The following is a 25,932-nucleotide window of genomic DNA, read 5'->3' as shown; positions in this document are numbered from 1 at the left end:
TGATGATGGGGAGGCTGAGCTAAGGTAGGAGCGTGTCAGGGAAGCCGTGGTCCGAGGCCCGAGGCTGTGGTTCCGCCTGGGGACCCCGCCGCCAGCACAGGAGTGGAGGGGGCGCACAGTCGCGATCACATCGGCGGGTTTGGATGAGGTCCCTGCGATTGCACGGAGGTAAGGCCGTGCCCTCCTACACCCGTCTAGTGCGCACACAAAAGGCACTAATGAGACCCCCCTTGAGGGACCATCCACACTTTCCAAACTTTCTTTTCATACTGAAGCACAAGAACGTGCTCCAGCTTTCTAACGATTTATCCTCCTTTCCTTAAATTGAAGATAATAGTCCTGACAATTCTTCCCATTTGACCCGAGCCGGTCTGGCTCATGTATTTTATAAACGGACAAAGCTTCCATATTGGTCGTTACACATATAGACAAAGACCTTTCAGCTAAATGCCTTTAAAAATAAACTGAACAAAATAAAATAAATAAAGTAAAGTAAAGTAAAGTAAAATAAAATAAAATAAATAAAATAAAATAACTGAACACACCCAATGATGCCTTGTTTCTTACTTTTTACTCTTGTGCGTCCTTTACCATTTCCTGCAAGTCTGTGTTAGAGAAAGGACACAGGTAAGGTCCCGTCTGCTTTGTGAAATTCGAATGCGTGTTTTTTTTAATATTCAATTCAGATTTGAATAATGACACACGGGCCATCTCTCTTTTTTCTAAAGATTTTATTTATTTATTTGAGAGAGAGAGCGCAAGTGAAGGGAAAAGCAGACTCTGCGCCGAGCGGGAAGCCTGACGTGGGGCTCGATCATGACCTGAGCCGAAAGCAAGAGTCGGAGGCTCAACCGACTGAGCCGCCCGTGGGTCATCTGGGTACGACTGTGTAAAAGCCCCTGCCTCACAGTCCCTTTCTTTGCTTGGAATCTGATTTGTTCTTGTGTCTCCACGAACCCAGCTTGTCTACACTCTGCGCAGCTATGGTTTCTTCAACTCCTTTCTGTTGACCCTTGTTACACCAGCTGCCTCGAGACGACCTTTCGTGGCCAACGGCCGTTCCCCTTTCTTAGTGAACGTAGCACAACATCACAGGCCACGAGGGAGGCCTCAGTGTCACTGGACATAGCAGGGCTTTGCTAGCACGGCCCCCACAGAGCCCCCGAACACAGCAGAGCGTAGTCGACCCGAGCTTCACGGAGAGATACCAACACCTGCAGAAGCTAGCTTACCTGGAGTAGATCCTATTGCATTTTATTGCTTAAAATTGGGTTTTGTGGGAAATGCAGAAAAGCCTGAATGTGGTTTAAATATGATAGAATCGGGAGCCCGGGTGGCTCAGCCGTTGAGCACCGCCTTCGGCCCCGGGTGTGACCCTGGGGTCCCGGGATCGAGTCCCTGCAAGGAGCCTGCTTCTCCCTCTGCCTGTGTCTCTCCCTCTCTCAATCTGGTCTCTTATGAATAATTAAATAAAATATTTAAAAATAAATACGATAGAATCTTATTTTGAAGTCACAGAAAAGAGGTCTGAACATGAGCAGGGGGCAGGTGATCATCAGGGACCCAGGGCCCTCGGGTCCTTTGCTCCGACATCCTCGGTCCCCGGGCTCCCGCCTTCTGATCCGACCCGGCTGTCCCGGCGTAGCCCCCGCATCCTCACCCGAGTCGGGAGGGAAGGGGGCTGAGGGGGAGGAGGACCCGTGCCCGCCGCCCGACGGCATGTCTGCTAAGTCGTGCGCGCCTCCCCGGCTGGCTCCTGTAGACGTGAGCGTGCTCACACGTCCGTACCTACCTGCCGGGGGGACTGGGGAAAGGTAGACTGTGTTTCAGTCAAGAACCGGGTGTTTCCACTGGAGAAGGAACAGGGACCGGATACCGAGGCGACAGAGACCACAGCTTCTGCACAGACACGAGCTGACACACACCTGGAACCACGACGTCTTCTTTCATGAAGGACACTAGAGATTTTTTTATATTCGTTTTTCAAGTGGGAGAAATGTTCCCGAAAAGTACCTATAGGCATGGTAATGGGGGCAGAGCCCCGAGCGCAAGCGTCGGGCACCGACCGGTCGCCGCTGCCCTGTAGCAACGAAGCGTCTCCGAAAGCGTGGCCTTTCAGTGAGCCCGGATCTGTTGCCGGGGGTCTCCGAGCAGAGGGGACATGAGGGGGCAGAGGGGCGTCACCGTGACAGCGTTGGGGTTGAAGCAAGACCTCGGGACCTACGGTGGCCTCAGAATCGCACAGGCAGGGCCGGGTGTGAGCAGTCGGGTTCTTCCCCTTGTCCCTCACCACCTCCTGCCTGTCCTGACATGTCCCACATCAGCGATTGGGGCCAGCAGCGCCCTCAGGATCACCGGCCTCTGGCCCCTCCCCAGACAGCGGGGAGTCTTCCTGGGAGGCCCGGCTGCTCGAGCCTCAGGGCTGTATGGGGTCTGGCAAGGGTCCTATTCCCGAGCCAGGCTCTGTGGCCACCGCCCCTGGCCGACGCACTGGCGTTCTGGGGACATGGACAGGGCGGCCAGCCTCAACCTCGCTCCCCTTCACCTGCCTGGTCTGTGCGTGTTGCTCGCCGCCCCACCTTGTGTTCACGTGCGCGTCCTCTGTCTTCCTGCCGGAGCGCAAGCCAGTGGGAACAGGTATGTATGGACTCCCGGAGAGCCGCGTGTCGGGCTCCTGGAGGATGCCGGGAAGCATCCGAGGGGTGAACAGCCCCCCAGCCGGCGCGTCGTAGGTGCAGGTGGGTCATCGAGCTGGAGAAGCAGAACCTCAACCGCTCCAGAGTGCGGCTCGGCCACTTTATAAGTCACAGAGGAAGCGGACAACGCTGAGTGGGAACACGGAGGCATCTGGGCTTCCTCAGACGCCGCCAGCCGCCCGGCAGCCTTAGCAGCTCTTGTTTCCACTGACTGAGGAGGACGGGGCAAGGACGGACGAGTGAGAGCGTCCGGAAACACCGCAGAGGCCTCGGCCCCCACGCAGGCGGCGCGCCCGTTTGCTGGAGCAGCGGGTACGGCGGGCGGCTTGGCGTCTGGTCTCCGCCGCTGAAGTGCTCCCCGTAGAAGTGGAAATGCTCCTGGGGTCCTGGCTGGAAACACGGATGCCTCAACACGGGCCCCGGAAGGACAGTGCAGGCCGTCTGGCTTTGTGTTGGGCTTTCAGCTTTCGCTGTCCCCAGCAGCTTAACCGCGGACGACCTGATGGAAAATCCGGAAACTCACTCCCGCAGCTGGGGCCACGTCTTTATTTCTGGCTGAAGAACCAGCTTCTCGCTTCACCCTGAGGGTGCAAAGGACCAGGTTGGCCAAGGGTGACCACGCACGGGTGGCCCGTTTTTCACTTTTCCAACCGGCCATGCCTTTCAGTGTCCAGCTCTTGCTGGTATCACTGGCCCATTCAACAGGTGGGGAAGCTGAGGTCGGGGGAGCAGCTTGCCCCAGGCGCCCCACGACCAGGCGCGGAGCTGGGATTCAAGCCCCGAGTCTCGCGCCCCGCTCTCCGTGCCCCTAGACGGCCTCTGTTTTGCCGTATCCGTGTCTCGGGGCCGGGGCCCCAGCAGCCGTTAGCAGGGGGCATCACGCACAGAGGGAGGAGCGGCGCCCGTGGGGAAGGGGCCACGCTGCTCGTGACACATGACCCCGCCCGGGTGCGGCAGCCGGAGCTGGGGCCGGGCGTGGGGATCCCAGGTTTGCTGCTTCCCATGTAACCTCGCGGATCTCATGGCCTCTCTGGTCTCACTGTTCTCTTCGGTGGAAAGAGGACAACGCTGCCCGCGTCACCGAGGGGCCACGAGGGTCAAGCGCAGCTCAGAAAGCGCAAGGCTCTGGCCGTTTGGCCCGTCCTCAGGGACACATGGCCCCGGGTCAGCACCTACGTTTCCAGAGGAATCGAGTACAAGACGGGATCCGGGTCAGACGAGCGCTCTCGGCGCCGCTGCAGGCTCCCCCGGGGCAGCCGCTCGCCCGCTGTGAGCACCGCCCGGCCACTTGCCACCTGCGAGGCAGCGGCTTCGGCCGGCCACGGGGTGGAGGGCACGGCCGCTCACGCTCACACTCGCCCTCGCGCTCACACTCATGTTCACACTCACGCTCACCCTCATGCTCACTCTCAGGCTCACCCTCACCCTCATGCTCACACCCACCCTCACATTCATGCTCACCCTCACTTTCACACTCACCCTCACACTCACGCTCATGCTCACCCTCACGCTCACCCCCATGCTCACACCCACCCTCACATTCATGCTCACCCTCTTTTCCACTCACTCTCGTGCTCACACTCACGCTCACTCTCACACGCTCACTCTCATGCTCACCCTCATGCTCCCACTCACCCTCATGCTCACCCTTGTGCTCACGCTCACCCTCACGCTCACGCCCACCCTCACCCTCACACTCACGCTCATGCTCGCCTAGGCCACGTGACACCCTATCCTCCCCGGGCTGAGCCAGCTGTGTGGGTGGAGGCTGAAGCTATTCTCTCCATCCTGCCCTCCCTTCTCCCCCTCCCTTCTTTTCTGGGGGGAGGGGAAATTTTTTTTTTACATTATTTAATTTAAATTCAACTTGCCAGCACGCGGTGTAGCACCCAGTGCCCGTCTGCAGGCCAAGCCCTGGACGCCTGTGGGTGCAACCACTGTCCCGTCCAGAGGCTCCTGCCGCCGAGTGTGGCGGGGGTGCCGGGCTGCTGGCGGGGATGCCTCCCACCGAGGCATTGGCTCCAGGGCAGACCCGCCGGCGTAGACACTTTCCAGAACTGCGTGGGGCAGGTGCAGGCAGTAGCGCCCCGGGGCGGCCACGGGGTGAGCTCCGTCACTGCGGGTGAGGGCAGGCCCCTGCCAGCATCGGCGCCGTCCGGGTTTTAGGCACGGCTGGAGGGGATGAAACTGAGGTTTACCTTTGGCGACTGGAGTTGCTTTGGTCGCCGTCAGCCTGGACTGATGTAACCAAGGCGAAGACAGCAGCGGGGACAAGGCTTTCATTATGGTGCAAGACCGCAGCTGGCTCTGGTGACCTTTGTCCCTGGGGCCTGGCGTCGGGTGTGCCATGGGCACTGGCCGGCCTCTGTCTGCGGGGCACAAATTGTTGGCGGCCCGACTCGCGGCCGCCCCGGCCCCCAGCGCCCCGCCGGCCGCCTGGATTCTTCGGAGGCACCACGAAAAGAAAAGCAGTTTGCATATTTTTCATTGCTGCTTTTTTTTTTCCTTCCTAACTTTCCGCCTCGGAAAGACAGGTCCCTCAGAGCCGGCAGCTTCCCCGGGGCGGCAGGATGGACGCGCGCTGCTCGGGGACACATGCAAGTGCTGCGCGGGGCACGGGGCAGAGTGGGGGGGCTGATGGGTGCCCCAGGGCCCGGCAAGGTCACGGCATGCGGTTCCCTGGCGGCTCTGCTCTGTCGCTGTCCTGCTGTGAATCCAAACATCATGATTTTTTTATTCTTCTTTCCTTCAACCTTTAAAGACAAACCGTGGTGGCACGTACGTCACTCGGGTCTTTCTGTTTGTTGTTTGAGTTGTGCGCGGTTTCCCGATCGGGAAGGTGTGGCCAGGGTCCGGGAACGAGATGCCGGCCTGGCGGCGGCTCTCCATGACTTTCCACCTGACGCCACGCGCGGGGCCCTCGTTGCGGCGCCCAAGCCGGGTTCCCTCTCCGTCCGTGGCCGGGGGGCCTGAAGTCCTTCCGTTTTGTTTTTGGACAGGAGACCGATGACATCGAGAGCCCTAAGCGCAGTATCCGGGACAGCGGCTACATAGACTGCTGGGACTCCGAGCGCAGCGACTCACTGTCCCCGCCTCGCCACGGCCGAGATGATTCCTTCGACAGCCTGGACTCCTTCGGGTCCCGATCGCGGCAGACGCCCTCGCCGGATGTCGTCCTCCGGGGAAGCAGCGACGGTAGGTGACGGCTGTGGGCCCCTGTGCCCTCGCGGTCGCGCGTGCACAGGGGAGGCCGTGGCACCGCGGGCACCTTGCTGGGACCAGTAACTCCGAACTGGGAGGAGAACGGTGCTTGAATGTTGTTTTCCCGGGCGCCCCCAGTTGGGGTCGGCTCCGCCCGCGGCCATTCGCACGAGGCCTCCATGAGCAAGGGGAAAGCGGGTCGCCTCCCTCCCCGCCGGTTCAGGGACCCAGGCACTGTGCAGCTGTGAGCTCGGACCGTGTGCCCAAGCTTTTATGCTCCGGGTGCAAGGAAGGGAAGCGTGTTGGCACCACAGCGTAGACGTGAAGACGAACCCACTCACGGACTGGAGCCGCGCCGCAAGCTCAGGGACGGGCTGAAACCCGGGAGGCTTTAACGGGGGCTTTGGGCAACCTGCTCGGAGCTCCCGGCGCCTGCGCGCTGGCTGCGGCCCTCACGGTACACGGCCCAGCCTGCTGGGCTGCTCCGAGTCCGGCTTCGAGTTAAACCCCGTGGATTTCATATCACCTGCAAGGAATGGTCGCTTCTCTAGGAATCTGGGGTCGTGCAACCTGATGTGAATCTGACGCGTCACCTTCCGGAAGCTGTTGCCGTCACTTACCGCGCACCTCCGCACCTCTGTACTTTCGGGGCGGAGGGTGGCTCGCTCCTGTCCCCATGAACCTGCAGAAGGGGGATGAGGCTGGCGCGGTGTTTTTTTTTTTTTTTTAATGTTTCTACTTTTTCTATGCATTGCTTGATGCTGACATTTCTAGAGACTTAAGGGCTCCTCTCGGGGATGAGAATTGCCCCTTAGGGCTGAAAGATCCCTTTCCGCCATAAAAGCCTAAGATACTTGGAGGTTTCTCGCGCCCGGGTCCTCAATGGGTGACCTGACACCTGGCGTGGGGGGCAGCACAGGTTGCGAGCCACGTGGCTTCTTGCTCAGCCCTCCCGGGGCCGCGGGACGTTATGCATCTGCGTTTTACGGATGAACCCGACAAAGGGTCAGGAACTGTGACCCCGAAACTTAGACCCTTAAACGGACGGTGCCCACACTTCTATTTACCCAATAGATCTTTGGGATTCTAGAACAACTGGGCTGATGCTTTCGTTTTTCAGCTTTGCAACAAATGGAGCAGCCTCGGGGCCGGGTAGTATGTGACCCCGAAAGAATTCCATGGCGCATTGTGAGCGGCCTGGAAAACATCCCTAAAATGTGGAGTGCGTGTGCAGTGCCGCCCACGGACTAGAAGCTGCAGCGCCAGCCCGTGACCGGCCACCCGGCCCACCCGATTACTGAGCACGTCTGCACCGAACTAGGTCGTGTTACCGACTGTTTTTTTTTTTTAGAGACCTACCATTTTCTTCACCTTGGAGCTTCACAAGTGGTGATGGATCCTTCATTCTGTCAACCTCGGGGGGGGGGGGTTCAGAGTTTGTGACAGCCCCATCCTGAAGGTATCCAAGGTGGTGATCGCTGATATCTCGCTAACGTGCGCTGAGGCACAATGTAGTTTGTGACAGGATGGATGCGCTCAAGTCCTTTGATTTATTTTCTTTTTAAGGATTTTATCCATTTATTCATGGGAGACACAGAGAGAGAGGCAGAGACACAGGCAGAGGGAGAGGCAGCCTCCATCCAGGACCCCGATGCAGGACTCGATCCCGGGACCTCGGGGTCATGCCCTGAGCCGAGGGCACACGCTAAACCGCCGAGCCACCCAGGGATCCCCTGCTCAAGTCCTTTAATAAATATTTTTTCTGCATAAAGAATAATATGAAACTGAGCCTCACAAAACACCATTTGGGAAAGAGGACCCTACACACCGATCTCGCCAAGCAGCCTCATATCTGCAGGCTTATGTTCTTGCAAACTGATTGAGACCTAATGAGGTTTAAAAACACACGTAAAAAAAAAAGCACTTTTTAAAAAAATCTGCCTTTAAAAATAGCATGATTTTATTCAAATACATGTTGTAGTTTATCAGTGTTTACAGTATTTTTTTAACGATGTCGATCAAGAAGACTGCTAATCCTAAAACCCACTTTTAAATCTAGAAGAACATTTTTTTTTTAAGTCTTGAAAATTCATTTCCTAAGGACTCACAATCAGGGAAAATCCTAGCATAAAGTTCTCTGGTTCCATGTTGGGTCCGTATTTCCATACCCTTGAGGCCCGCTGACCTATTCAGGGAGGACGGTCAAGAGCCACGCTCGTGAGGGTCGTGCAGGAGGCCTGCTGGCCCCTGGCGCCCATGAAGCCAGCTGGTCCTGCTGCCTCGGTGCCAGTTCCTCCTCCCGAGGCCGCTCAATGGACCTCACGGAAGAGGAAATACAAAGCCTTCCACTTGATTGCTTTTAAAGTTAAGAATAAAAAATAAACAAATAAATAAATAAATAAATAAAGTTAAGAACATAGTTCATAAATATGATGTGTTTTGTTAAATGAACATTGTTTTATAAAAGGGTGAGTTGAGGAAGAGAAATAAGGAACGAGAGAAATTTAAGTGTAAAAGGAAGATGAGAAAGCCGGGGATGCCTGGGTGCCTCCGCCATTGAGCGCCGGCCTTCGGCTCAGGGCGTGACCCCAGGGTCCCAGGATTGAGTCCTGCATCGGGCTTCTTACATGGAGCCTGCTTCTCCCTCTGCCTGTGTCTCTGCCTCTCTCTGTGTCTCATGAATGAATAAATAAAATCTTTTAAAAAAAGAAAGCCAAGGGTTGGGGTGCATATGGTCAAAATACAGGGAAAAAGAAAGCCCCCTAGTTAGCAGAAGGGAGAGAAACGTAGCCCCCTGGAGAGGCAGGCTCGGACTCGGACAAAGCGGCATCGCCCCCATCGTGTGCTGCGCTGTCGTTGCCTGACGTCGGTATCAAGATCGAGGCCACCCCAGTGTGTGTTCGGGGTGAAGTCAAGCTCTTTTGAAGTCCTGGCCTTTGATGAGGATCCCGCCCCGACTCATGGAGGGGAGGCCGCAGCAGCCACTCTCTGGGTGCTCGTGCCGTCTCCTGGGCCCCCGCCACCTGTTACCGTCTGCAGGCTTCCGGGAGACCCCTGAGGTCTGTGTGCAGCAACGCAGGGGACAGACTGGAATTACGGCCGGGCCTCTGAGTCTGGAAAGCTGCCCCGTGTTCAGCTGGGTCCCTCCCTGGGCCTCGGAGCATCGGCACGTGAGCTCCTCTTCAGCCGTCTGACAAAGACTTTTACCAAAAAGCGTGGGAGAGAAAAGGTGATCGCGCACGTGCTGATCTACTGCCCTGAGACTGGCACTAAGGTGTTGTCAGGACAGGATGTCCTCAGCTACTGCACCCAAGGAAGCCTCACGAATTATAGGATTTCAGCAGTTTGAGACGCCGCCAATTCCTGGGCTGGCCTAGCTGATCCCAGAATCGTTTCCCTTCGTTTGTTCGGGAAAGGGTAGCGCTTCTCTAGTCGGGGTGCCGCACGCACACGTGGAGGACCCTTCTCCGCGAGGAGTGAACCCAGGTGAAGGAGGAGCTTCGGTCCAGGGTCTGGAGAAGAGAAAGCGGGGGCCCAGCTGCTGCGTCCCGGCCCCGGCCGCGGAGGGGGCTCTATGGGTGTCTCCGAGCCTCCACGTCCGCCCGAGTCTGCGAAAGGGGGATGGTATCAGATCAGGATTCAGATCCGAGCGCCTGGCAAGGTCAGAAAACGTCAGGGTCTGTTTGTTCATGAGGCCTCTCACGGGGGGGAGGCGGGGCGGGGGGACTGTGACCACGTCCCTCGGGGACACACTGACGATACACACTGACGATAGCCTCGGGGTGGGAGAGTGCGGAGCGACGCGTCAAAAGCCAGCGAGGACTGACACAGACGACTTGGGAAGGGAGGTGAAGCCACGAGGGATTCGCACCCACGTGCTCCGTCAGCGACAAGGAATGACTCGTTTACGGCCCGTGCTTCTGACTTTTAAGGCCTTTCAGAAGCCGTTGAGTCATTTAATCTGCAGGCGCATCATTTCGTTCCTGTTGTTACCGCCAAGGACCGGCAGGTGCGTTGGAGCCGGCCTGGGAGCCCACAGTGAATGCCAGGACCACCCAGGACGGCGACAGAGAGCGGCCCGCGCTCGCCGAGCGCTCACCGTGCCGGCCGCTCACATGGACCCGGTCCTCCCAGAAGCCCCGCCAACCAGGTGGCATCCTTACCCTCCCTTTGCAGATTGGGGAAACTGAGGCATGACCTAACGACTGCAAAGCTAGTGAGTGGCCAAGCTCAAAGCAAGGTGGATCAGTCCTAAGGCCCTGTCCGCTGTCCTCTCTGCCTTGGCCGCCCCTTCTCTTGACTCTGTCGCGGGCGCTCCTCCCAAGTGTACAGGAGTCCCCTCTTCCTGATGCTCGCCGTGCTGAAGGGTTTCCGCCTGAGCCCCCCTCACTGGGCATCACTGAATTCCTTTGCGTCGCCCACAGCGCTGTCTAAGCCAGAACCGATTTGTGTGCCCGTCAGATGATCTGAGGCTGCCCGCCGGGTGCAGAGACGCCAGCTGAACCCTGCAAACCCCTGTCCTCCAAGCGTGAGGTCAGCGGGGTCACGCATCTGCAGGGCAGGGTGGATGGGGCCCCAGGGTCCGCAGGAGGAAAGGGGGGCTACAGCGAAGGCCGCAGGCAGGGCTCCGGCTCGGGGGTACGCGTGCATCACACCTCGCAGCACCTCCTGGGAGGCAGCCCTGGGCCTCGCGGGACTCGGCCGCCCGTGTGAGCCCCGCTCTTGTCCTCCGTGTTTCCCCCTTGCGATGGCCGACGCCCCCCGGGCTTCCGTAATGTGGCTCTGCTTGTCCCACAGACATGAGGCCCTGTGGCCTCCTGCACAGCCGGCCTCACCTCTGTGCCCCTACTTTGACTTTCTCCCCCTGATCTGAGTTCGGAGCTTGCCCCAGCGTAGGTCTGCTGGACGGATGCTTGGCACTCGGCCAGTGGACGGTCCAGGGTGGGGGATCCCCAGAGCCCCGGGGAGACCCGGGCCGGCCCGGCACACCAGTTCAGTGCCCGTGTCTCCTCTCCAGGGAGGGGAAGCGACTCTGAGTCCGACCTGCCGCACCGCAAGCTGCCGGACGTGAAGAAGGATGACATGTCTGCGAGGCGGACGTCCCACGGCGAGCCCAAGTCGGCGGTGCCGTTCAACCAGTACCTCCCCAACAAAAGCAACCAGACGGCCTACGTGCCGGCGCCTCTGAGGAGGAGGAAGGCTGAGCGGGAGGAGTACCGGAAGAGCTGGAGCACCGCCACCTCGCCCCTGGGCGGGGACCGGCCCTGCAGGTGAGGTCCGGGGGGGCCCTGGCGGAGGGTGCGGTGCGGGGGAATGGGCATCCCGTCTGCGGGTCCCTGCCGAGCCCGTGGATGGTGGAGACCGGGTCTGCTGCCAGGTCGCTGGGGGCACAGAGGCCGCCCGGTTCCTTTGCGGAGGCCACCTGCCTCCCCCTCCCATCAGTTGGGTGCACAGAGCCTTGCCTTGGTGCAAGAAGAGTTTTCCTGGGCCTAGAGACGTGCTCACCTGGGTGCGAGCTCGGGGGTGCGAGGGTGTGCAGGATGTGTCCCCGACCCCTGCGTGGGGCGCACCGAGGCCAGGGGGCGCACTGGGACGTCGGCGGGCATCTCCCTGGCACCCGGTTAGGTCCTCGTAGTGCGCATCCACTTACTCAGCAGGTATTTACAGGTCCCTTCAGGCCCCAGGGACCCAGTGGGAAATAAGACGAGCCCCCGCCTTCAAGGGACTCCAGGGCCAGTCCGGTCCTTTGAGCAGAACCATCCTGACCCTTGCACCCTTATTTCCTTTACTGTCCGTGACTTTCATCGAACAAACACACTATTAAAAGTCTTGATTGTTGAGCAAGACGTGACTTCCACCTTCCCAGCAGAAAAGGCCCTTCGCTTCTCACTAGCCCCCGTGAAATAGCTCTTGGCGTTGGGATGACGCTGCCCCGTAGCTAACGGCCACGTTCACCTTTCTTCATGTTGCCAGGACCGTATTGCACGTCATGACTTTTTTTTTTTAAGTGAAAAGTAAGATGAGAGTGGCCACGAGGTGACACGTGGCTGCCCCCCGCCCCCCGGGCTGTTAGTTTGGTAAACCGTGTTGTCCACTCACATAGCTATCCTGAAACGATAGAGGAAGAGGGAAGTGAAGTGGGGTCTCCTTGTGACGAGGACCCCGCTGGCCAAGCGCAGCCCGGTGGGAAGCCTTGTGGCGGGGGCTCAGGACAGCCTGCCGGCCGTGGGATGGAGCAGCCTCCTCCAGGGGGGCCCACGGCGGCACCAGCTCCCCGGTCCGAAGACAGAGATGCCGTCGAAGTCCAGAAGCGCCGACGGCTGGAGCAAGCTGGGATCAGAGTGAGGCCGGCGGCGCGGCGCTTTGCCAGGTTAGGCCGAGGGCGGCCTGCGGCACGGGGGGGGCCGCCCTGCTTCCACTGCCCGCTTTGCCCTTTGCAGTGCTACGCCCTGCACCCCGCAGGGGCTGCGAGTCCTGGCCCTGGGCACGGCTCCGTCAAGAACCTGGTGGTTCTAAACGGAGGTGAACGGTGAGCTTCTTGCTGCTTCATTAGACTCGTCCTGGTCGGGGGGCCACGGATCCCCCACGCGAGAATGTTGTTTCCCAATAGCCCGCCACGTGTTGGTCGCCCCACTGCTCCTAAATGGCTCTTAACCCTGTCTGCACTCACCGGAGACGAGTTCCTTGGAAATGGGGGAATCCCTTTTTAGAAAGCATAGCTGGCCCCCACCGACCCAACCCCTCTTCGTCCCGCAGGAGTGGTAAGGAGGCGCCCGTCGGCCTGCCCTCCCAAGGCTCGCTGATTCCAAAACAAAAGAGGGCGCGATGCCTTCCTTGGTTGTACCGAAGGCACCAGCCTGACTTTGCGGGACGGGGCGAGGGGAGCCGTGGGCAGCCCCAGCTCCACAGTCGGGGGCAGCGCTTGGAGAAGCTGCTTCATTTCCCCCCTATAATAGTCGTGGAGATCCCAACAAACTGTCACGACACCAAACCTTGACACGTTAAAATCCCTAACACACAGTTTGACGGTTGAATTTCCATTTAACTGGAAGCGGTGGGTGACATACCCATTTTCAGGAAGGGTAAACTGAGGGCCGGTGACAGTCGGCAACTCGCCGGCCCGAGTGCTAGTGACTGCCCGCCTGGAGGCCAGATCGTAATGTTCCGACCACAGAACCGCATCTGTGGTTGAACAGAATGTTTGCCATTTTTCCGTACGACTCCAAATGTGGTTAGTGCTACACGGTCTGGTTCTTAAACTGGAAGTTCCAGCCCTGAACCTATATGGACTTAATCGTGAAGCACCTTTGTATTGATTTGAGAGGAGAAAATACCACCCCATGTGTGGTATCCCACTTAAGTGTGTCCTAAACACACACTTGCTTCTAGAAGACTCTACCGTAAAAGTGCGTTATAAGCAGCTCTCTGGATTTCTGAAATAAGAGTGATGTTGTAGAATCGTAAAAAAAAAAAAAATCAAATCCAGATATTCTATACATTTTGGTGGAAAGACCTCATTGGAGACGTATTTTTTCAACACCATTTTACATTACTTGCTGAGAATACAAAGATGAGTAATGTCCCCTAACCAGGTATCGGCTTTCAGGCCCAGGGGGAGTAGTAGGTAACACAGGTAAGACTGTGAAGTCACCAAGAATATCCTTGACACACATACCTTCATTTTTATGACATCTGGGAAGTCTTTAAGGCAAAATTTCCCGAAGACACCGTGATATTTTTCCCCCTGTTTTATTATCACTTTCAAAAATTACTACTCTGCTCGGCTAAAATCTTTAAAAAATGGATTCTTCTATAATTACCAGTCTGGTTGAGGGTAATTTGCATTGGCTGTTCGAGTTTCTTCTTCCATAATCCTTGGCCACTTTCTCCCCATTTAAAAAAAAATATTCATTTTATTAGAACACTGAGCATGAGATCTCCCTTCTGAACAAATCTTTATTTTTCTTTTTTCTGAACAAATCTTTGATACAGCGTCATTGACTGTAGGTAGTGTCGCATGTTGAGCTCTAGAATTCGTTCGTCCTTCCTGAGGGGCACTTTATGCCCATTGATCAGCAACTCCCCGTTTCGGTGGTGAAATAAGTATTTGACTAAAGTATTTGACTAAGTATTTGACTCCTAGATCTGACATTTCAGAGGAATCGTGCAGCATTTTTCCTTCTGTGACTGGCCTGTTTCAGCCTAATAGCCTCAAGGTTCATCTATAGTGTCACGTAGTGGAGAACTTTCTTCTATTTAAAAACTGAGCGATACTCCACTAAACATAAATATCACATTTTCTTCCATTCATCCATCAGTGGACACTTAGGTCGTTGCCACAATCTGGGCCACTGGGACTAGTACGGCAGTGAACACGGGAGCACTAGCATCTCTTACGGGTCCTGACTTCGATTCTTTGGGATGAATAACCAGAAGTGGGATTGCCAGGTCAGGTGGTAGCTCCATTTTTAGTTTTTCAAGGACTCCTTCTGTCGTCTTTAGAGTATCCAAAAGGGCAATAAGAGATGAGTGCAGAGCTTCACGAAGCTAAGTCAGCACACCCGGGAGCCATGGTGATGGAGAAAAAAGAAGAGATTGGACGAGGCTGGGAATTCCCTGGGTGACCTGTGTCAGTGACTGTGAGGTTTATTTCGTGTTGACGTATTGAAATCTTTTATGGTGGCTCCCATTCTGTGCACGAACCCAGAATCTTGGCTCATTTACATATGTAACTCTGACGGATGAATATTACTTATGTGGTCGTCCTTGGTGCCGTCCACGTTTCCCGTTACCTGACTCAGTTGTTCACATATTCCATCCAAGTTAGCGGCGTGAGGCCGAGATCCCCAGGTCTGTAAATATCATCACACCTGAGATCTTCCGACTCGGCATTTAAAACTGGGCTCAGGAAAACGATGCATATTCCCAGAGAATGTCCCCAACAGCGGTGTGACGCAGCTGCTCCAAAGGCCCGGAATTCTTCTATCGGCAGATTGTTCAGCCGCGAGCTCTCCCGTAAAGGTCGTACACATACCGCGTCCCTGGCCTGCCTGCGTCCCTGTCACTCACATTCCACAGCCTTCACTGGAATTGAGAGTCACGCTAAGTTTATCCACATTTGGAATCCTGCTTTTAATGTGGCAGAAAGTAGCTTAACGGGAATGAAACACATAAAGATGAAAAGGCGTCTTGGGATCTGGAAAATAAGGATAGGAAATATGTAACACATTGAACCTCCACTTCCCGTCCTTGCCATCTGGATGGCTTCTGGCTGCCACATCCCTGAACCCAGCAAGAGGCCCCACATCTGCTCCGTGGCCCATTTCGCAGCTGGGAAACTCTGTGTCTGTAGACATGGGTCATGACATAAAGTCCCGGGCAAGGGATGGAGGTGCACAAACACCAAGACTTTATTTCTGTACTATTGTCCTGCGTTTTCCCCCAGTATTCTCAGACACCACCTGTAGCCTTTCTAATGTGGCATGAAAAGGAGGAAGAGTGTGCTGTATTCTGTTTTCATAGGAGATTAGAAGCCCAGAAGCCCCGGGCTTCCTGCCTAACCATCTATTAGGAGGTATCTTAGCATCGAGGGAGAGAAAGTAGGACTTCGTAATGAAGGTGTGGAGTTTAGTGTGTTTCAGAGTCACCACCGAAATAAGAAGTATACTAACTACTTTCTCTTCTATTTTAGTTTGTGATTAAGTCAGCTTAATTACCCCCAAACATGAGACTGTGCCACAAAAGCCAAGATTTCTGTTCTTAAGAGGATAAAATAGGAACCAACATTCACTTCCCCCAAATTAAAATGCCAGGGAGATTTGAGCTCCCTTACCTGCTGTTTCCTATTGGAGAACTGACGTGTCTTTTGGAGTTTTTTTTTTGTTTTGTTTTGTTTTGTTTTTAAATCTGAATTATAGGTTTCACGTGATTGCACTTCTCTTCTAATTGTTTTCATATGTTCCAGCACTCAGTCTTTTCTGCTGGTCTGTGGATCTTCTCAACCACATAGTAATTAATTACAGAGGGCAAAAAAAAAAAAAAAAAAGAAAGAAATCTCTCCGAGGAACAATAGGCATTTTTGAGATCTTTAGAGGAAGAGTGGATGCAGCTAAGTGCCAGCCCCCTCTGCTCAGCAGAGCCTGTGGCGGTGGCCGTGGCTGAGCAGGTCCTGGGGGAGCGGGGCAGGCGCACAGGGTGCTTTGCAGGGGCCTCTGGGACGCTGGACGAGAGCCCGGGGTGGACCAGGGTAGCGTGGAGGTTTCTGGCGTTGCCCCCGACGTTCCCTGGGGGCCTCACGGGCCCTTCTGGAGAGCCCGGTCTCTTTCAATAGAACAAACCGGCTGCCAGTCTGAGCTGGTTGCTTGTGTGTCACCAAGGGCAAAGGGGGGAAAGCAAATGCCAGCTCCTTCTTAGTTCAATCACTCTCTCAGTCAGTCTGAAATCTCTAACTTGGAGGCAGGAGCGCTTTCTTCCCCTCACCCGCCTTGAGCCCACGGTCTATCCTGCAGAGGCAGCTTTCCCTGCTGCCGGTGAGACTGGACAGGGTTGCCAGGCTGGGGACAGGGCTAGGGTTCCTCGTGTCACGGGTGAAGCAGAGCCGCCCCTTCTTCCCAAAGTGACTCCTCTCCGAACGACTGTAAAAAAGAGAGTCCAGGCTCCCCCGTGAACATGGAGCCAGATGCCCCGAGCCTGCCCCCGCAAGTCACTTCATTGCCCTAAATTCAGATAACTGGAGCTCGAAGCCTCAGGGTTCTCCTCCAGAAAGTAGACGCGATAACTGCCCCCCGTCCCGCCCCGTCTCCCAGAGTTTTCATGAATCTGAGATGCACGGGCTGCTCGGGGTGCCGTGAGGATCAAAACCCGAGGAAGGACTGCTGAGGCTTTAGGCAGACCGGCCTTCTGCTCTTTCAAGGGAGAAAGAAAAGCCCAATACAAAGAGTCACTTAAAAGCTAGTCACGAGGCATCTACCGCTTATGCATCAGGGGTTCCCGCGTGGCCAGAGGTACCGCCCGGATTTTGTGTTTTTATTTTTCTCCTCTTTCTCTGAGTCTGCCTTCAAACCCTGAATTTACAGGATTCAAGCAAGTAGTAGCGGAAAATCAGTCATTATGCCCATTGTTTTTCAAGGGGGCAGGGAGCGGCTTTCGGCGGCCAACGACACAGGGAGCTTTCTTCACCGTCGTTTTGTGTTGTAAGTCCACACAGCTAAATTGAGGTCCCTTGAGGCCCGTCCTGCCACACTGGGCGTTTAGCCTAAAAAGAAACACCCCAGGGAGCTGGCAGGCTGGCCTGGGCTCCTGTGATAGAGGGAACACCAGATTCCCCTGCTCAAGTTGGCCGCGCGGGTTGGCGGGGGCATTTGCATAAACACACACGTTTTGCTCTAAAGATTTCTGCCTGACTTGGGGGGAGATCGGAACCAGTGATCCCCGGTCAAAGAATGAAAAGCGTGCTGCCTTTGAACCTTAAGAGGTTCCAGCTAGGGGCCCGCTCCCCCGCCCCCAAACGTAGAGTCCGATCAGCTGAGATGAGAAAATGAGCTTGAAAACGCTTTGTGAGCGTGCGGTGCCCCGCGAGCACTGTGAGGTGGGATCCCTTAGCTTCTGCTCCTTCATCCCAGCAGAACCCTGCAGTCCGTCATCAGCAACGCCAGTCATGGCTCTAATCCAAGCGCCACCCTCAGGGTCCCTTGAGTTAGTAACCAGAATCCTTCTCTTTCTCCTGCATCCGTAGCGGGGATAATGCCCTATTTTTACATCACGTCCTGCTCTCAGCGCTGCTCCCGGCCGGGTCTCGTGTTGCATGTGCAGTGCAGTGGCCACAACAGAGCCCCTGGAGCCAGGCTGCCTGGGTTTGGATTTTAACGTAAGTGCTGGCGCTTTGACCTTGGGCAGATTTCTTAAGCTAGAACCTACTTTCCCCTCTCTCGAAATGGCAACGCTGGTAACACAGACATCACAGGGTTAGGGGACTAACGCGTAGGCGGCCTTCTATCCCAGAGTGTGTGCTCAGTGGCTGTTGGCCGCTTCCTCTGTCATCAATGTTGTGCTTTTCAAGTAGTGCCTTTTTGAGGAGATTGAGTCAATGGCCCGTGATTTCCTTTGGCCATTCTTTGCGACCGTAGTCAACCCACGCCGGGCGGTACTTGCCAGGCACACTGGCCAAGGAGGCGGGGAGGAGCAGGAGCGCCGTCCAGGGGTGGCCAGGCAGGACACGGAGACTCAGGCGTACAGCTCCAGGGGCAGGGTCTCATATTTTAAGAAATTTATTCAGGAAGCAAAACACTGCCGACCACTTACAAACTCTGTGCTTTAAATTTTTATTGAGAACCATGTCAGTTGGGGCGCCCTGGTGGCTCAGTCGGCGAAGCGTCTGCCTTCGGCTCAGGTCATGATCGCGGGGTCCTGGGATCGAGCTCCACATCCGGCTCCCCGCTCAACGGGGCATCTGCTTCTCTCTCTGCCCCTCACCCCACTCGTGCTCTCTCTCTCTCTCACCTTTCTCTCTCTCTTAAATAAATCAGTAAAATATTTAATAGAAAAGGAAATGTCAGCAGTAAGGAGAAGGAATTTTCTGGGTCTGATGAGTGAAGATTTGATTTTCTGAAAGTCAGATGAAGCGAGGGCCTGCTGTAGCCATCAGATGCGTCCCCCTCAGGAGCCGTATGGAGCAAGAGTGCGCGGGCCACCTGGTTGACCAGGTACACGGTCTCATTGCTCATTTTCCTCCCAGCTCGGCTAATTCCTCCTTCTTCATTTCTGAGATGAGTTGTCCTTTGAGGATGAAGAATTTACTCTTCATTCTCTCTTAGAAAGTGGAAACAAAGTAGGTAGGCTTTATAAGTCCAGATCTTTCCTTCACTTATCTTTATGAAATGAAAAGATAAATGACTTTAAAGATCTTCACATTTTCTTATTGGTTAGAATAATAATTACTTAGAAGCAAGGCTGATCTTAGGAGTAGGGGGAGGGGAGTTTGTGTTCACACCAGATGGACACACTTGCCCCTATTCCGAACCCTCAGGCCTCCAACGAAGACAAAAACAAAACTCAGTGAAAACTCCTGATAATCCACCATTAAACTACGTTCAGGAATTTAAGGTTTGAGGTCTTCAGTTATCTCTTTGAAAATGGAAATGGCGCCAAGTGATCGGTTTTTAGCCATTTTTGGCAAGATGGTTCACCACAATTTAGTTGACATTTAGCATACAACGAAAAAGAGCGGAGGGGTGGCCAGTCGTGGGGGTGGAAGATTGAAGACAGAGCCGCTCTTAGGAGGGTGCAGGGCAAGGGAGGCATTTACGCTTCGGGTCCATCCTGTGAATGGTCCTAAATGCTTCCAAATGTTTCATGTTAGCTCAGCTCTGCTGAAAGACCCTCCTCACACTTTGCAATCTGGCCCGTGGTCAAGGCTGGCTGTCACATGGCTGCAAGCATTAGCTTCTCCCCACATCAGTTCCTTGGTGGCTCCAGTTGTTGCCCTGTCGCTCAAAACCACATTGAGTCCCCATTGGGTGCATTGCTAATGTGCTAACAAAAAAAACAAAAAAACAACAAAAATAAAGCTTTCAGTTCTTCCCAATTTCATGAGACGGCTTTGGATGGTCCCTCTCAGAGCCATTTAGGACCTTGCATTGCTGATGCTGATGGGGCTCTGTCTGTTAAATGGATTTAGAGCATTGCTAATGGCTGGCTAAACTCAAGGTTTTAAGACTCACCCCGACTGTGCTACAACTCCGGCCTGAAAGAGTGAGCAGACGTCATCTAAACTAATGATACTGAGAAGACTTTTCACTAACAGCACCGTTGTATGTCCGGAGATGGGGGCTTAAAAATAAACATTGGGTCTGATCACACGGGGAGTTGTATTTAACTCTGCTCTACCAGTCACAAGCTGTCCAGTAGCGGGGAGGAAGCCGTTCAGGACACCGTCCTTCGCAAAGATAACCCTTCCCCGACCCACCCGCGAGGCAAAGATTCAGAGTCAGGAGACGACGTTGCGCGTCGACGGCCCGACCCCGAGAAAGATGACTTTGCTGTGAGGAGAGCGAGGATGAACCAGACCAAGCCAAGGGTGCCGTTGAATCAGCTCCTCTACGGGCCATACCGGAAGAGAGAGGCGGAAAAATCAGACGGCAGAGAAGAGCGCTCGAAGGGAATTTCAGAAAAGAACAGGCTAGAAGATAAAAGGTGTGCACTGTGTGTGTGTGTGTGTGTGTGTGTGTGTGTGTGTGTGTGCAGGGGAGGGAGGGGGGAGCATCGCGAAGAGAGGGGTCTCGGGTCTTAGCCCCGCTTCGTTTCTTTTCTGCCCCAGTTACAGGTAGTTGGTCGTGGTGGTTTATCCAGATATCCAGTGCCCCTGTCCATTCAGAGGAAGCAGAAAACACTTGTTCCTTGGCTGTAGCCTCTTCTCTCTTATCGGCGCCTTTTAGATATTGCAAGGCGGGGAGAGCGAGGCTTGCTCTTTATTCCCACGTACCAGCAAAATCGCTTTGGCGTTTAATGATGGATAACCTCTCATTTAAAACAAAACAAACAAACAAACAAACAAACAAACAAAAAAAACAAATCCAGAGTGCCTGGGCCACTCAGTCGGTTGAGCACCTGACTCTTGATCTCAATTCAGGTCATGATCTCAGGGTCGTGAGTTCAAGGCCACACTGGGCTCCACGGTGGGCAGCGAGCCAGAAATGGAACAAAACAACCTTCTCAAAAACACAATACACCTCGATTTTCCTATTTGTCCTGTTACGGAAACTTTCTGAGTTGAGTTTCCTTCTCCCACCATTTTTCCCACCCTCTTAGTTTGGCAAAGGAAAATGGTCACAGGATGGGTTTTGGCCAGCGATTTTTTTTTTAAATCCTAGGAGATGCATGGTTTTATTTAAGGCTAAATTTCATCGTACAGAGTTGATCATTCTTGTATTTTTTTCCTTGTACCAAAATCCGCGATTTGCATCGTCCCAATTTGCCAGCTCTTTGCCCATCATTTTAAGAGGTCTGTGGATTCTGTTGAATGAAGAGTATAAGCATCTTGACTGTGTTTTACACGATCCGGATGGTTCTTTGGGCGGAGTCGCTGAGCCCAGGGGAGTAGTCCGTCCATGGTGGTGGTGGTGGTGGTGGTGGTTCTGGGACGTGACAGGTACTAAATACCTGGAAGCTCCCCCGAAGCAGAGCAGGGATTAGCACACAGAAGCCAGCATGATGTCTTTCATGGGGCGCACTAGAGCTTCGAGAGCCTCTCACCCGTGCTGCTCCTGTCAGCATGCCTTGTAACCACGCGTTTTGCAGGGGATCCATTGGTGCATGTGAAACAGAGACTTCCGGACAATGTGGACTAACATCGTGGCACGTTGATGAGGACCCGCAACTTGAGTCAGGAGAAGGAGGAGCTTTTGTGTCTCCTTTTTCCCCTTTCTCCTGCATGCAATTTTAATTCCTGCTATTTCCAGCCTCGTTTGTGTGTTGTCACCTGACCCCAGGCTCTGGGCCTGGGATGGCCCATGACCTCTCTGGAGAGCATCAGAGAACAGATGAAAGAAGAGAAGGCCCCGGTGGCTCTCGCCTCCACCCTTCCTTCCTCCCCTTTCCCAAACTAAAGGTAAAGAGAAAATCCTGTAGCCCTGCTGCGTGTCTAGGCTCTGCAAACGCAGCACATCATTCAGGTAACAAGAGAATGCCGCTTGGTTTTCTGGCTTGGGTGATGGTGATGCCTTTAAAAAAAAAAAAAAAAACAAATCGCCCTATTATGTAGATTATTGATATTTTCTCTCCTAGGAAGCATGCTTGGCTAGAATCTGGCTTTTAATGCTATGGATGTTTATGCACATGGACGCCACAGCTTTGGTGCAAACGGCACCTGGCAGCATGAAGCCGTCTAACGTCCACGTCTTAGCAGAACAGTTGAGAACATCATTTTAGAAAAAATAAAAAAATAAAAAAAAAGACATCATTTTAGCATCAGCAAAGGGGACGGATTATTAACACAAGAACAAACGGGCGAGCACTGGGTGTTATTCTGCATGTTGGCAAATTGAACACCAATAAAAAATAAATTTATTATAAAAAAAAAGAAGAAGAAAGAAACAAACGGGTGTTGGCTCTGTAGACCCAGGTAAAGGGGATACGGGTCTGTTTGGTTTTCAAGTTGGCGTTCCCCGAACCCAGCTGGTGCCATCAGGAGGCAGAGACGGACCAGGAAGGTCGAGCCCTTCTGTCCTGGACCCAACCTACGTGTCCTCTCCGGCAGTTGCGAGAGTTTGTGGCTGAGAGATTTAGCATGTGAGCCTCGTGCCAGCCGGCTCCAAAGTAATCCTAGAATTTGGATCGTGCAGGGCTCGTTCCTGACATTTTACTGCTGCAGTAAAAGACATTCTGGGCGGGCTCGGGGATTCCATCAGGAGACCGAATTCATTATCGTAACTTGAATAGTGTGGGAATCGGGCTTCGTTACCGGCAACCCGAAATCTCATTACCATTCCTAATGGTCTTCCAGCCAAGCCCCGGCTTCCCTTCCTCAAAGCAGAGAGCGCCCTCGGGTGCAAAAACCCCGTCCCGTGACAGGCTCAGAAGGGTAGCTTGGGTGAAAGGCGGTTCCCTATTCTTTTTTTTTTTTTTTTGAGAAAGGGAAAGGTGCTGCTATCCTGTCCTTGGCCCCTGGAATTCCTTGCTTGACGCTCCGTCTGTCTGTCTGGCCCCCCTCCCTCGAACCTGCTTTTGTCCCAAGGATGTGGGGGCCTGGATAAAACCGACGGATGCCAGGGCTGCTCGCACTCGGGACAGCCGCCTGAAGAAGGGGCGCGAGGACGGCCCCGGTCTTCACCCGGCGGACACTCGGGGCCGGCCCGCCGCCCGCATCACGGAAGCCGACTCGGACGCGTGGAGAGGCTCAGGGTGTGTGGCCTTTGCCCCGGTTCTCCCCGGGCCGCGACATCTTTGCACGTCAGCGGAATCAAACGCCAACCCTGTACCTCTGTGTACTCGCAAGGCCAGAGAAAAACACACCTGTCAAGACACGGGGTCAAGACCCGGGGTAATCGGGCATTAGCTGAGTTAGGAGCCGCTGGATGGAAAGCGTCCTCCTTCCCTGAACCGACTGCCCAAGGGGCACTTGGCGGCTTGTTTAACCGGAGGAACTTACACTTGGATCATGTGGCTGCCCTGCCACCTCCACGGTGTTGTGTCCAAAGGCCAAGGCCGCCCAAGGCCCTGCTCACCCGGCAAGACATGGACCATTTCCTTGTTGGCTCGGCGGATGGAAAAGCAGTTCTGCGAGAGCCGTAGACACAGGTCTCATAGCTCGAATTCAAGGAAATAAAAATAAATAAAAGCTCCTGCTAATCTGCACTCGCCTGCGCCCCCGAGCCTCCACCGGGAACCGAGGCAGAAACCGGCCGCAGCGGTGATCCCGGCGACCACGTGCAGCCCGCGACACGGGTCCCTGCACTTCAGGCTCGTGATGGAGCTCGCGCTGCACCCGGGGAGGCGGCCCGGCTCTGGGTGCCCAGTCCCACCTCCACGTCCTGTTGCTGGTTGCGCTCTGCGGTGGCTCCGCATCAGCGGCACGAGGGTCGTGGCAGGCGTCGCCCGAGTCACCGCCCGGGATCACCCGCAATCTCGGCGAGCGACCCTTTCTCCCTCAGCTCCATCAGGCGCGATTTTATGGGTCGGAGACATTGAAGGAACTCGATGGAAGGTTCTGAGGATCCCCTCATGTTTCCTCTAAGGACGTGCTGATAAAAGTCAGGCTCACCTACCGCCTCCCCGTCTCCGCTTCCACGGAGGGAGGAAAAAAGTCATGATCGACATCAGGAGCTCACATGTGGACGTTGACACGGACAAGGCGAGAGTGAAGATCTCCCCCACATACACTTAAAAAAGTGTAATAAGTCAGTAATGGAAAAAGAGGCCTCGCTGGGGGTTCCTGAGGACCCAGAGTCCCCTGGGCTGAGCCACCACCGAGCAGGCGGGGGCCTGGGTCATCCTGGGCCACCAGCTGGTGTTTCGGAGGCTGACGGGGACCCGGTGGGTGCCGAGGAGCAGAGGCGGCGGCCACCGGGAGCACTCGCCTGTGCTTCTGTGGCTGCCGGGCCCTGGGACGCAGCTCGGCAGCGTGTGCACCCTGGGGCCCTGACGGCAGTCCCCGTGGCCAGGGTGGCGCTCCCCGGGCCAAGCGGCCAGCCTTTGCATGCAGCCAAGGCCCATTCTTGGCGCCGTGAAGCCCAGAGGGGGCCCGTCCCCGCGAAGCGCCCGCTGCACGCCGGCGTCCCCATCAAGGTGGTGGCTGGGACGGTGCGACCAACAACAGCTGGGGCGCGCGGCGGCCTTGACCGGCAGACCCGTGTGCTGCCCTAGTCTATGTCCCCTGGCCTCCGAGCAGAAGGTTAGGGGACAGAAGCACTCGGAGGGGACGGCGGCGCCGCCTGGAGGGGCAGTGACCCAAGCAGCCAAGGGGACCGGCATGGCTCACGACACACGACAGGCTGCCCGCTCAGGGCAACCCGACGTCTGGCACGCATGTGGCATCCAAGGCGAACCAGTTCCCTCCAGTTCCATTTGCAAGACACTGGGCTGTGCAGGAACCCGCCAAGGCCCTGATGACAGATAAGATGTCAGCAGCTTCTCCCGAGCCTTCGCCCCCGGGGGGCCTCGGGCACCTTGAGAACGACCATGGCGCCTCCGTGTCGCCGCCTGCAGTTCTTGCCGACGTGGAATGATAAGAACCGGCCCCGCCTGCCCAGAATCTTTATTTCTTCCTTTCTTGGCGTATAAGCAGGTGTGCAAAGAAGGTGCAGTTGGGGTTTTCCCGCTAAGCACGCTTTTCTGGCTCGTCCTGTGGGCAGCGTGGAGGCGCGAGCTCAGGAGGAGCCCGTTGGAGGGGGGGATCAGAGCTCCTCTCCCACCTGCTGCTTCCACGTTGACCCCAGGACGCTCTCGGCTCCGGGAGGATGTGGACCACTTGCCTGTCGGCGCCTTCAGTTCATTTGAACGTCCGCGAACAGCCAGCAGCGCTGTCCGGAGGCCCTCTTGGGTCGGCCGTGGCTCGATGTGCAGGGAGGAGTAGGGACGGGATCAAGGGCTCGTGGCTGAAGTCCTAGATGCCGAAGCCCCTCCGCTGTTTAGTAGGGGAGCTGCGTCTTTGTTGGGAGGATCGCCCGACACATCTGAGCAGAATGAAGGGGGTTTTGCATAATTATGGGGTGTTTTGCATAATTACAGGGTGTTTTGCATAATTACAGGATCCACCGTGAAACAGGAAGTGATAGAGTTCCGCTTGTCCAAGGACCTGAAAGGACCGGGACAGAGGGTGGGATGGGAGCAGCGAAGACCTTAAGCGACACCCAAGGTTTAGAACCCACGTCCAGCCGCGTCTCTTGGCTATGGCTCTGAGGTGGCCGTTGCCTGAGCCACACGGGCCCCCAGCAGAGCCTCTGGAGCCGGCATCCTCGGTGCCCGGCTTCACCCTCCAGAGCCCCGTAGGGCTTGCCCGGGGCCCGTGCCTCACACGGGCGAGCGGGTCTCTGCGGGTCCCGGCTGGTCCGGGCCGCTCAGGGACCGAGGGGCCACCGCACGCAGCTCCCAGGTGCCCGGACCCAGCAGGGCCCCGTGTCCCCGACCCCATAAAGCAAGTCAGCGTGGAGCGGAGGGTGGTGGCCGCCCTGGGCCTGCTCAGCACTCGCCGCGCTTGCCCCTGCTCAGGCCCCACACGGCCTTTGAGAGGCCGGGTCTTCGCCTGCACTCGGCGGGGAGGAAGCGGGGGCTGGCACCCCCAGCTCGTGATGACCGCGTCCCACAGAAGACCCAGCGGGGGGGTGGGATGAGCACCCGCCCCCCTGCGCAGGAGACCTAGGGGACCTGGAGGCTGCAGGGGCTGATGCATTCCCCGCCTCCGGCTCAGACAGGGTCCTCTTTACCCCATGGGAATGGACGGCTCCTGGGGCACCGAGCAGGTGAGCGCCTCGGGGACCCGCGTCTCCTTCCCCGAGTGCGTGCTGAGGGGTGCTGAGGGGTGACGGCTGGACCGCAGTGGGGC

The 25,932-nt window shown here is 55.8% G+C and overlaps 1 protein-coding gene across 9 annotated transcripts in view; it reads left to right on the top strand.

The window, feature by feature from the left end:
- The window catches only part of LIMCH1 (LIM and calponin homology domains 1), a 293,512-nt gene that overhangs the window by 205,796 nt on the left and 61,784 nt on the right, over window positions 1–25,932 (top strand). For 5 of the 9 annotated variants that reach the window (XM_055340179.1, XM_055340170.1, XM_055340222.1 and 2 more), the window contains 4 exons: window positions 5,696–5,891; window positions 10,915–11,167; window positions 12,001–12,267; window positions 19,785–20,087. In XM_055340179.1, the coding sequence (XP_055196154.1) occupies window positions 5,696–5,891; window positions 10,915–11,167; window positions 12,001–12,267; window positions 19,785–20,087 (1,019 nt within the window). The remainder of the gene's footprint in view (window positions 1–5,695; window positions 5,892–10,914; window positions 11,168–12,000; window positions 12,268–19,784; window positions 20,088–25,932) is intronic. The other 4 variants (XM_055340230.1, XM_055340206.1, XM_055340216.1 and 1 more) reach the window with 1 other exon arrangement.

The sequence above is a fragment of the Nyctereutes procyonoides genome, unplaced genomic scaffold, assembly GCF_905146905.1.
Source record: "Nyctereutes procyonoides isolate TBG_1078 unplaced genomic scaffold, NYPRO_anot_genome, whole genome shotgun sequence".
Taxonomy (NCBI): domain Eukaryota; kingdom Metazoa; phylum Chordata; class Mammalia; order Carnivora; family Canidae; genus Nyctereutes; species Nyctereutes procyonoides.
The sequence above is the reverse complement of the archived record's forward strand: the minus strand, read 5'-3'. Positions and strand labels throughout refer to the sequence as shown.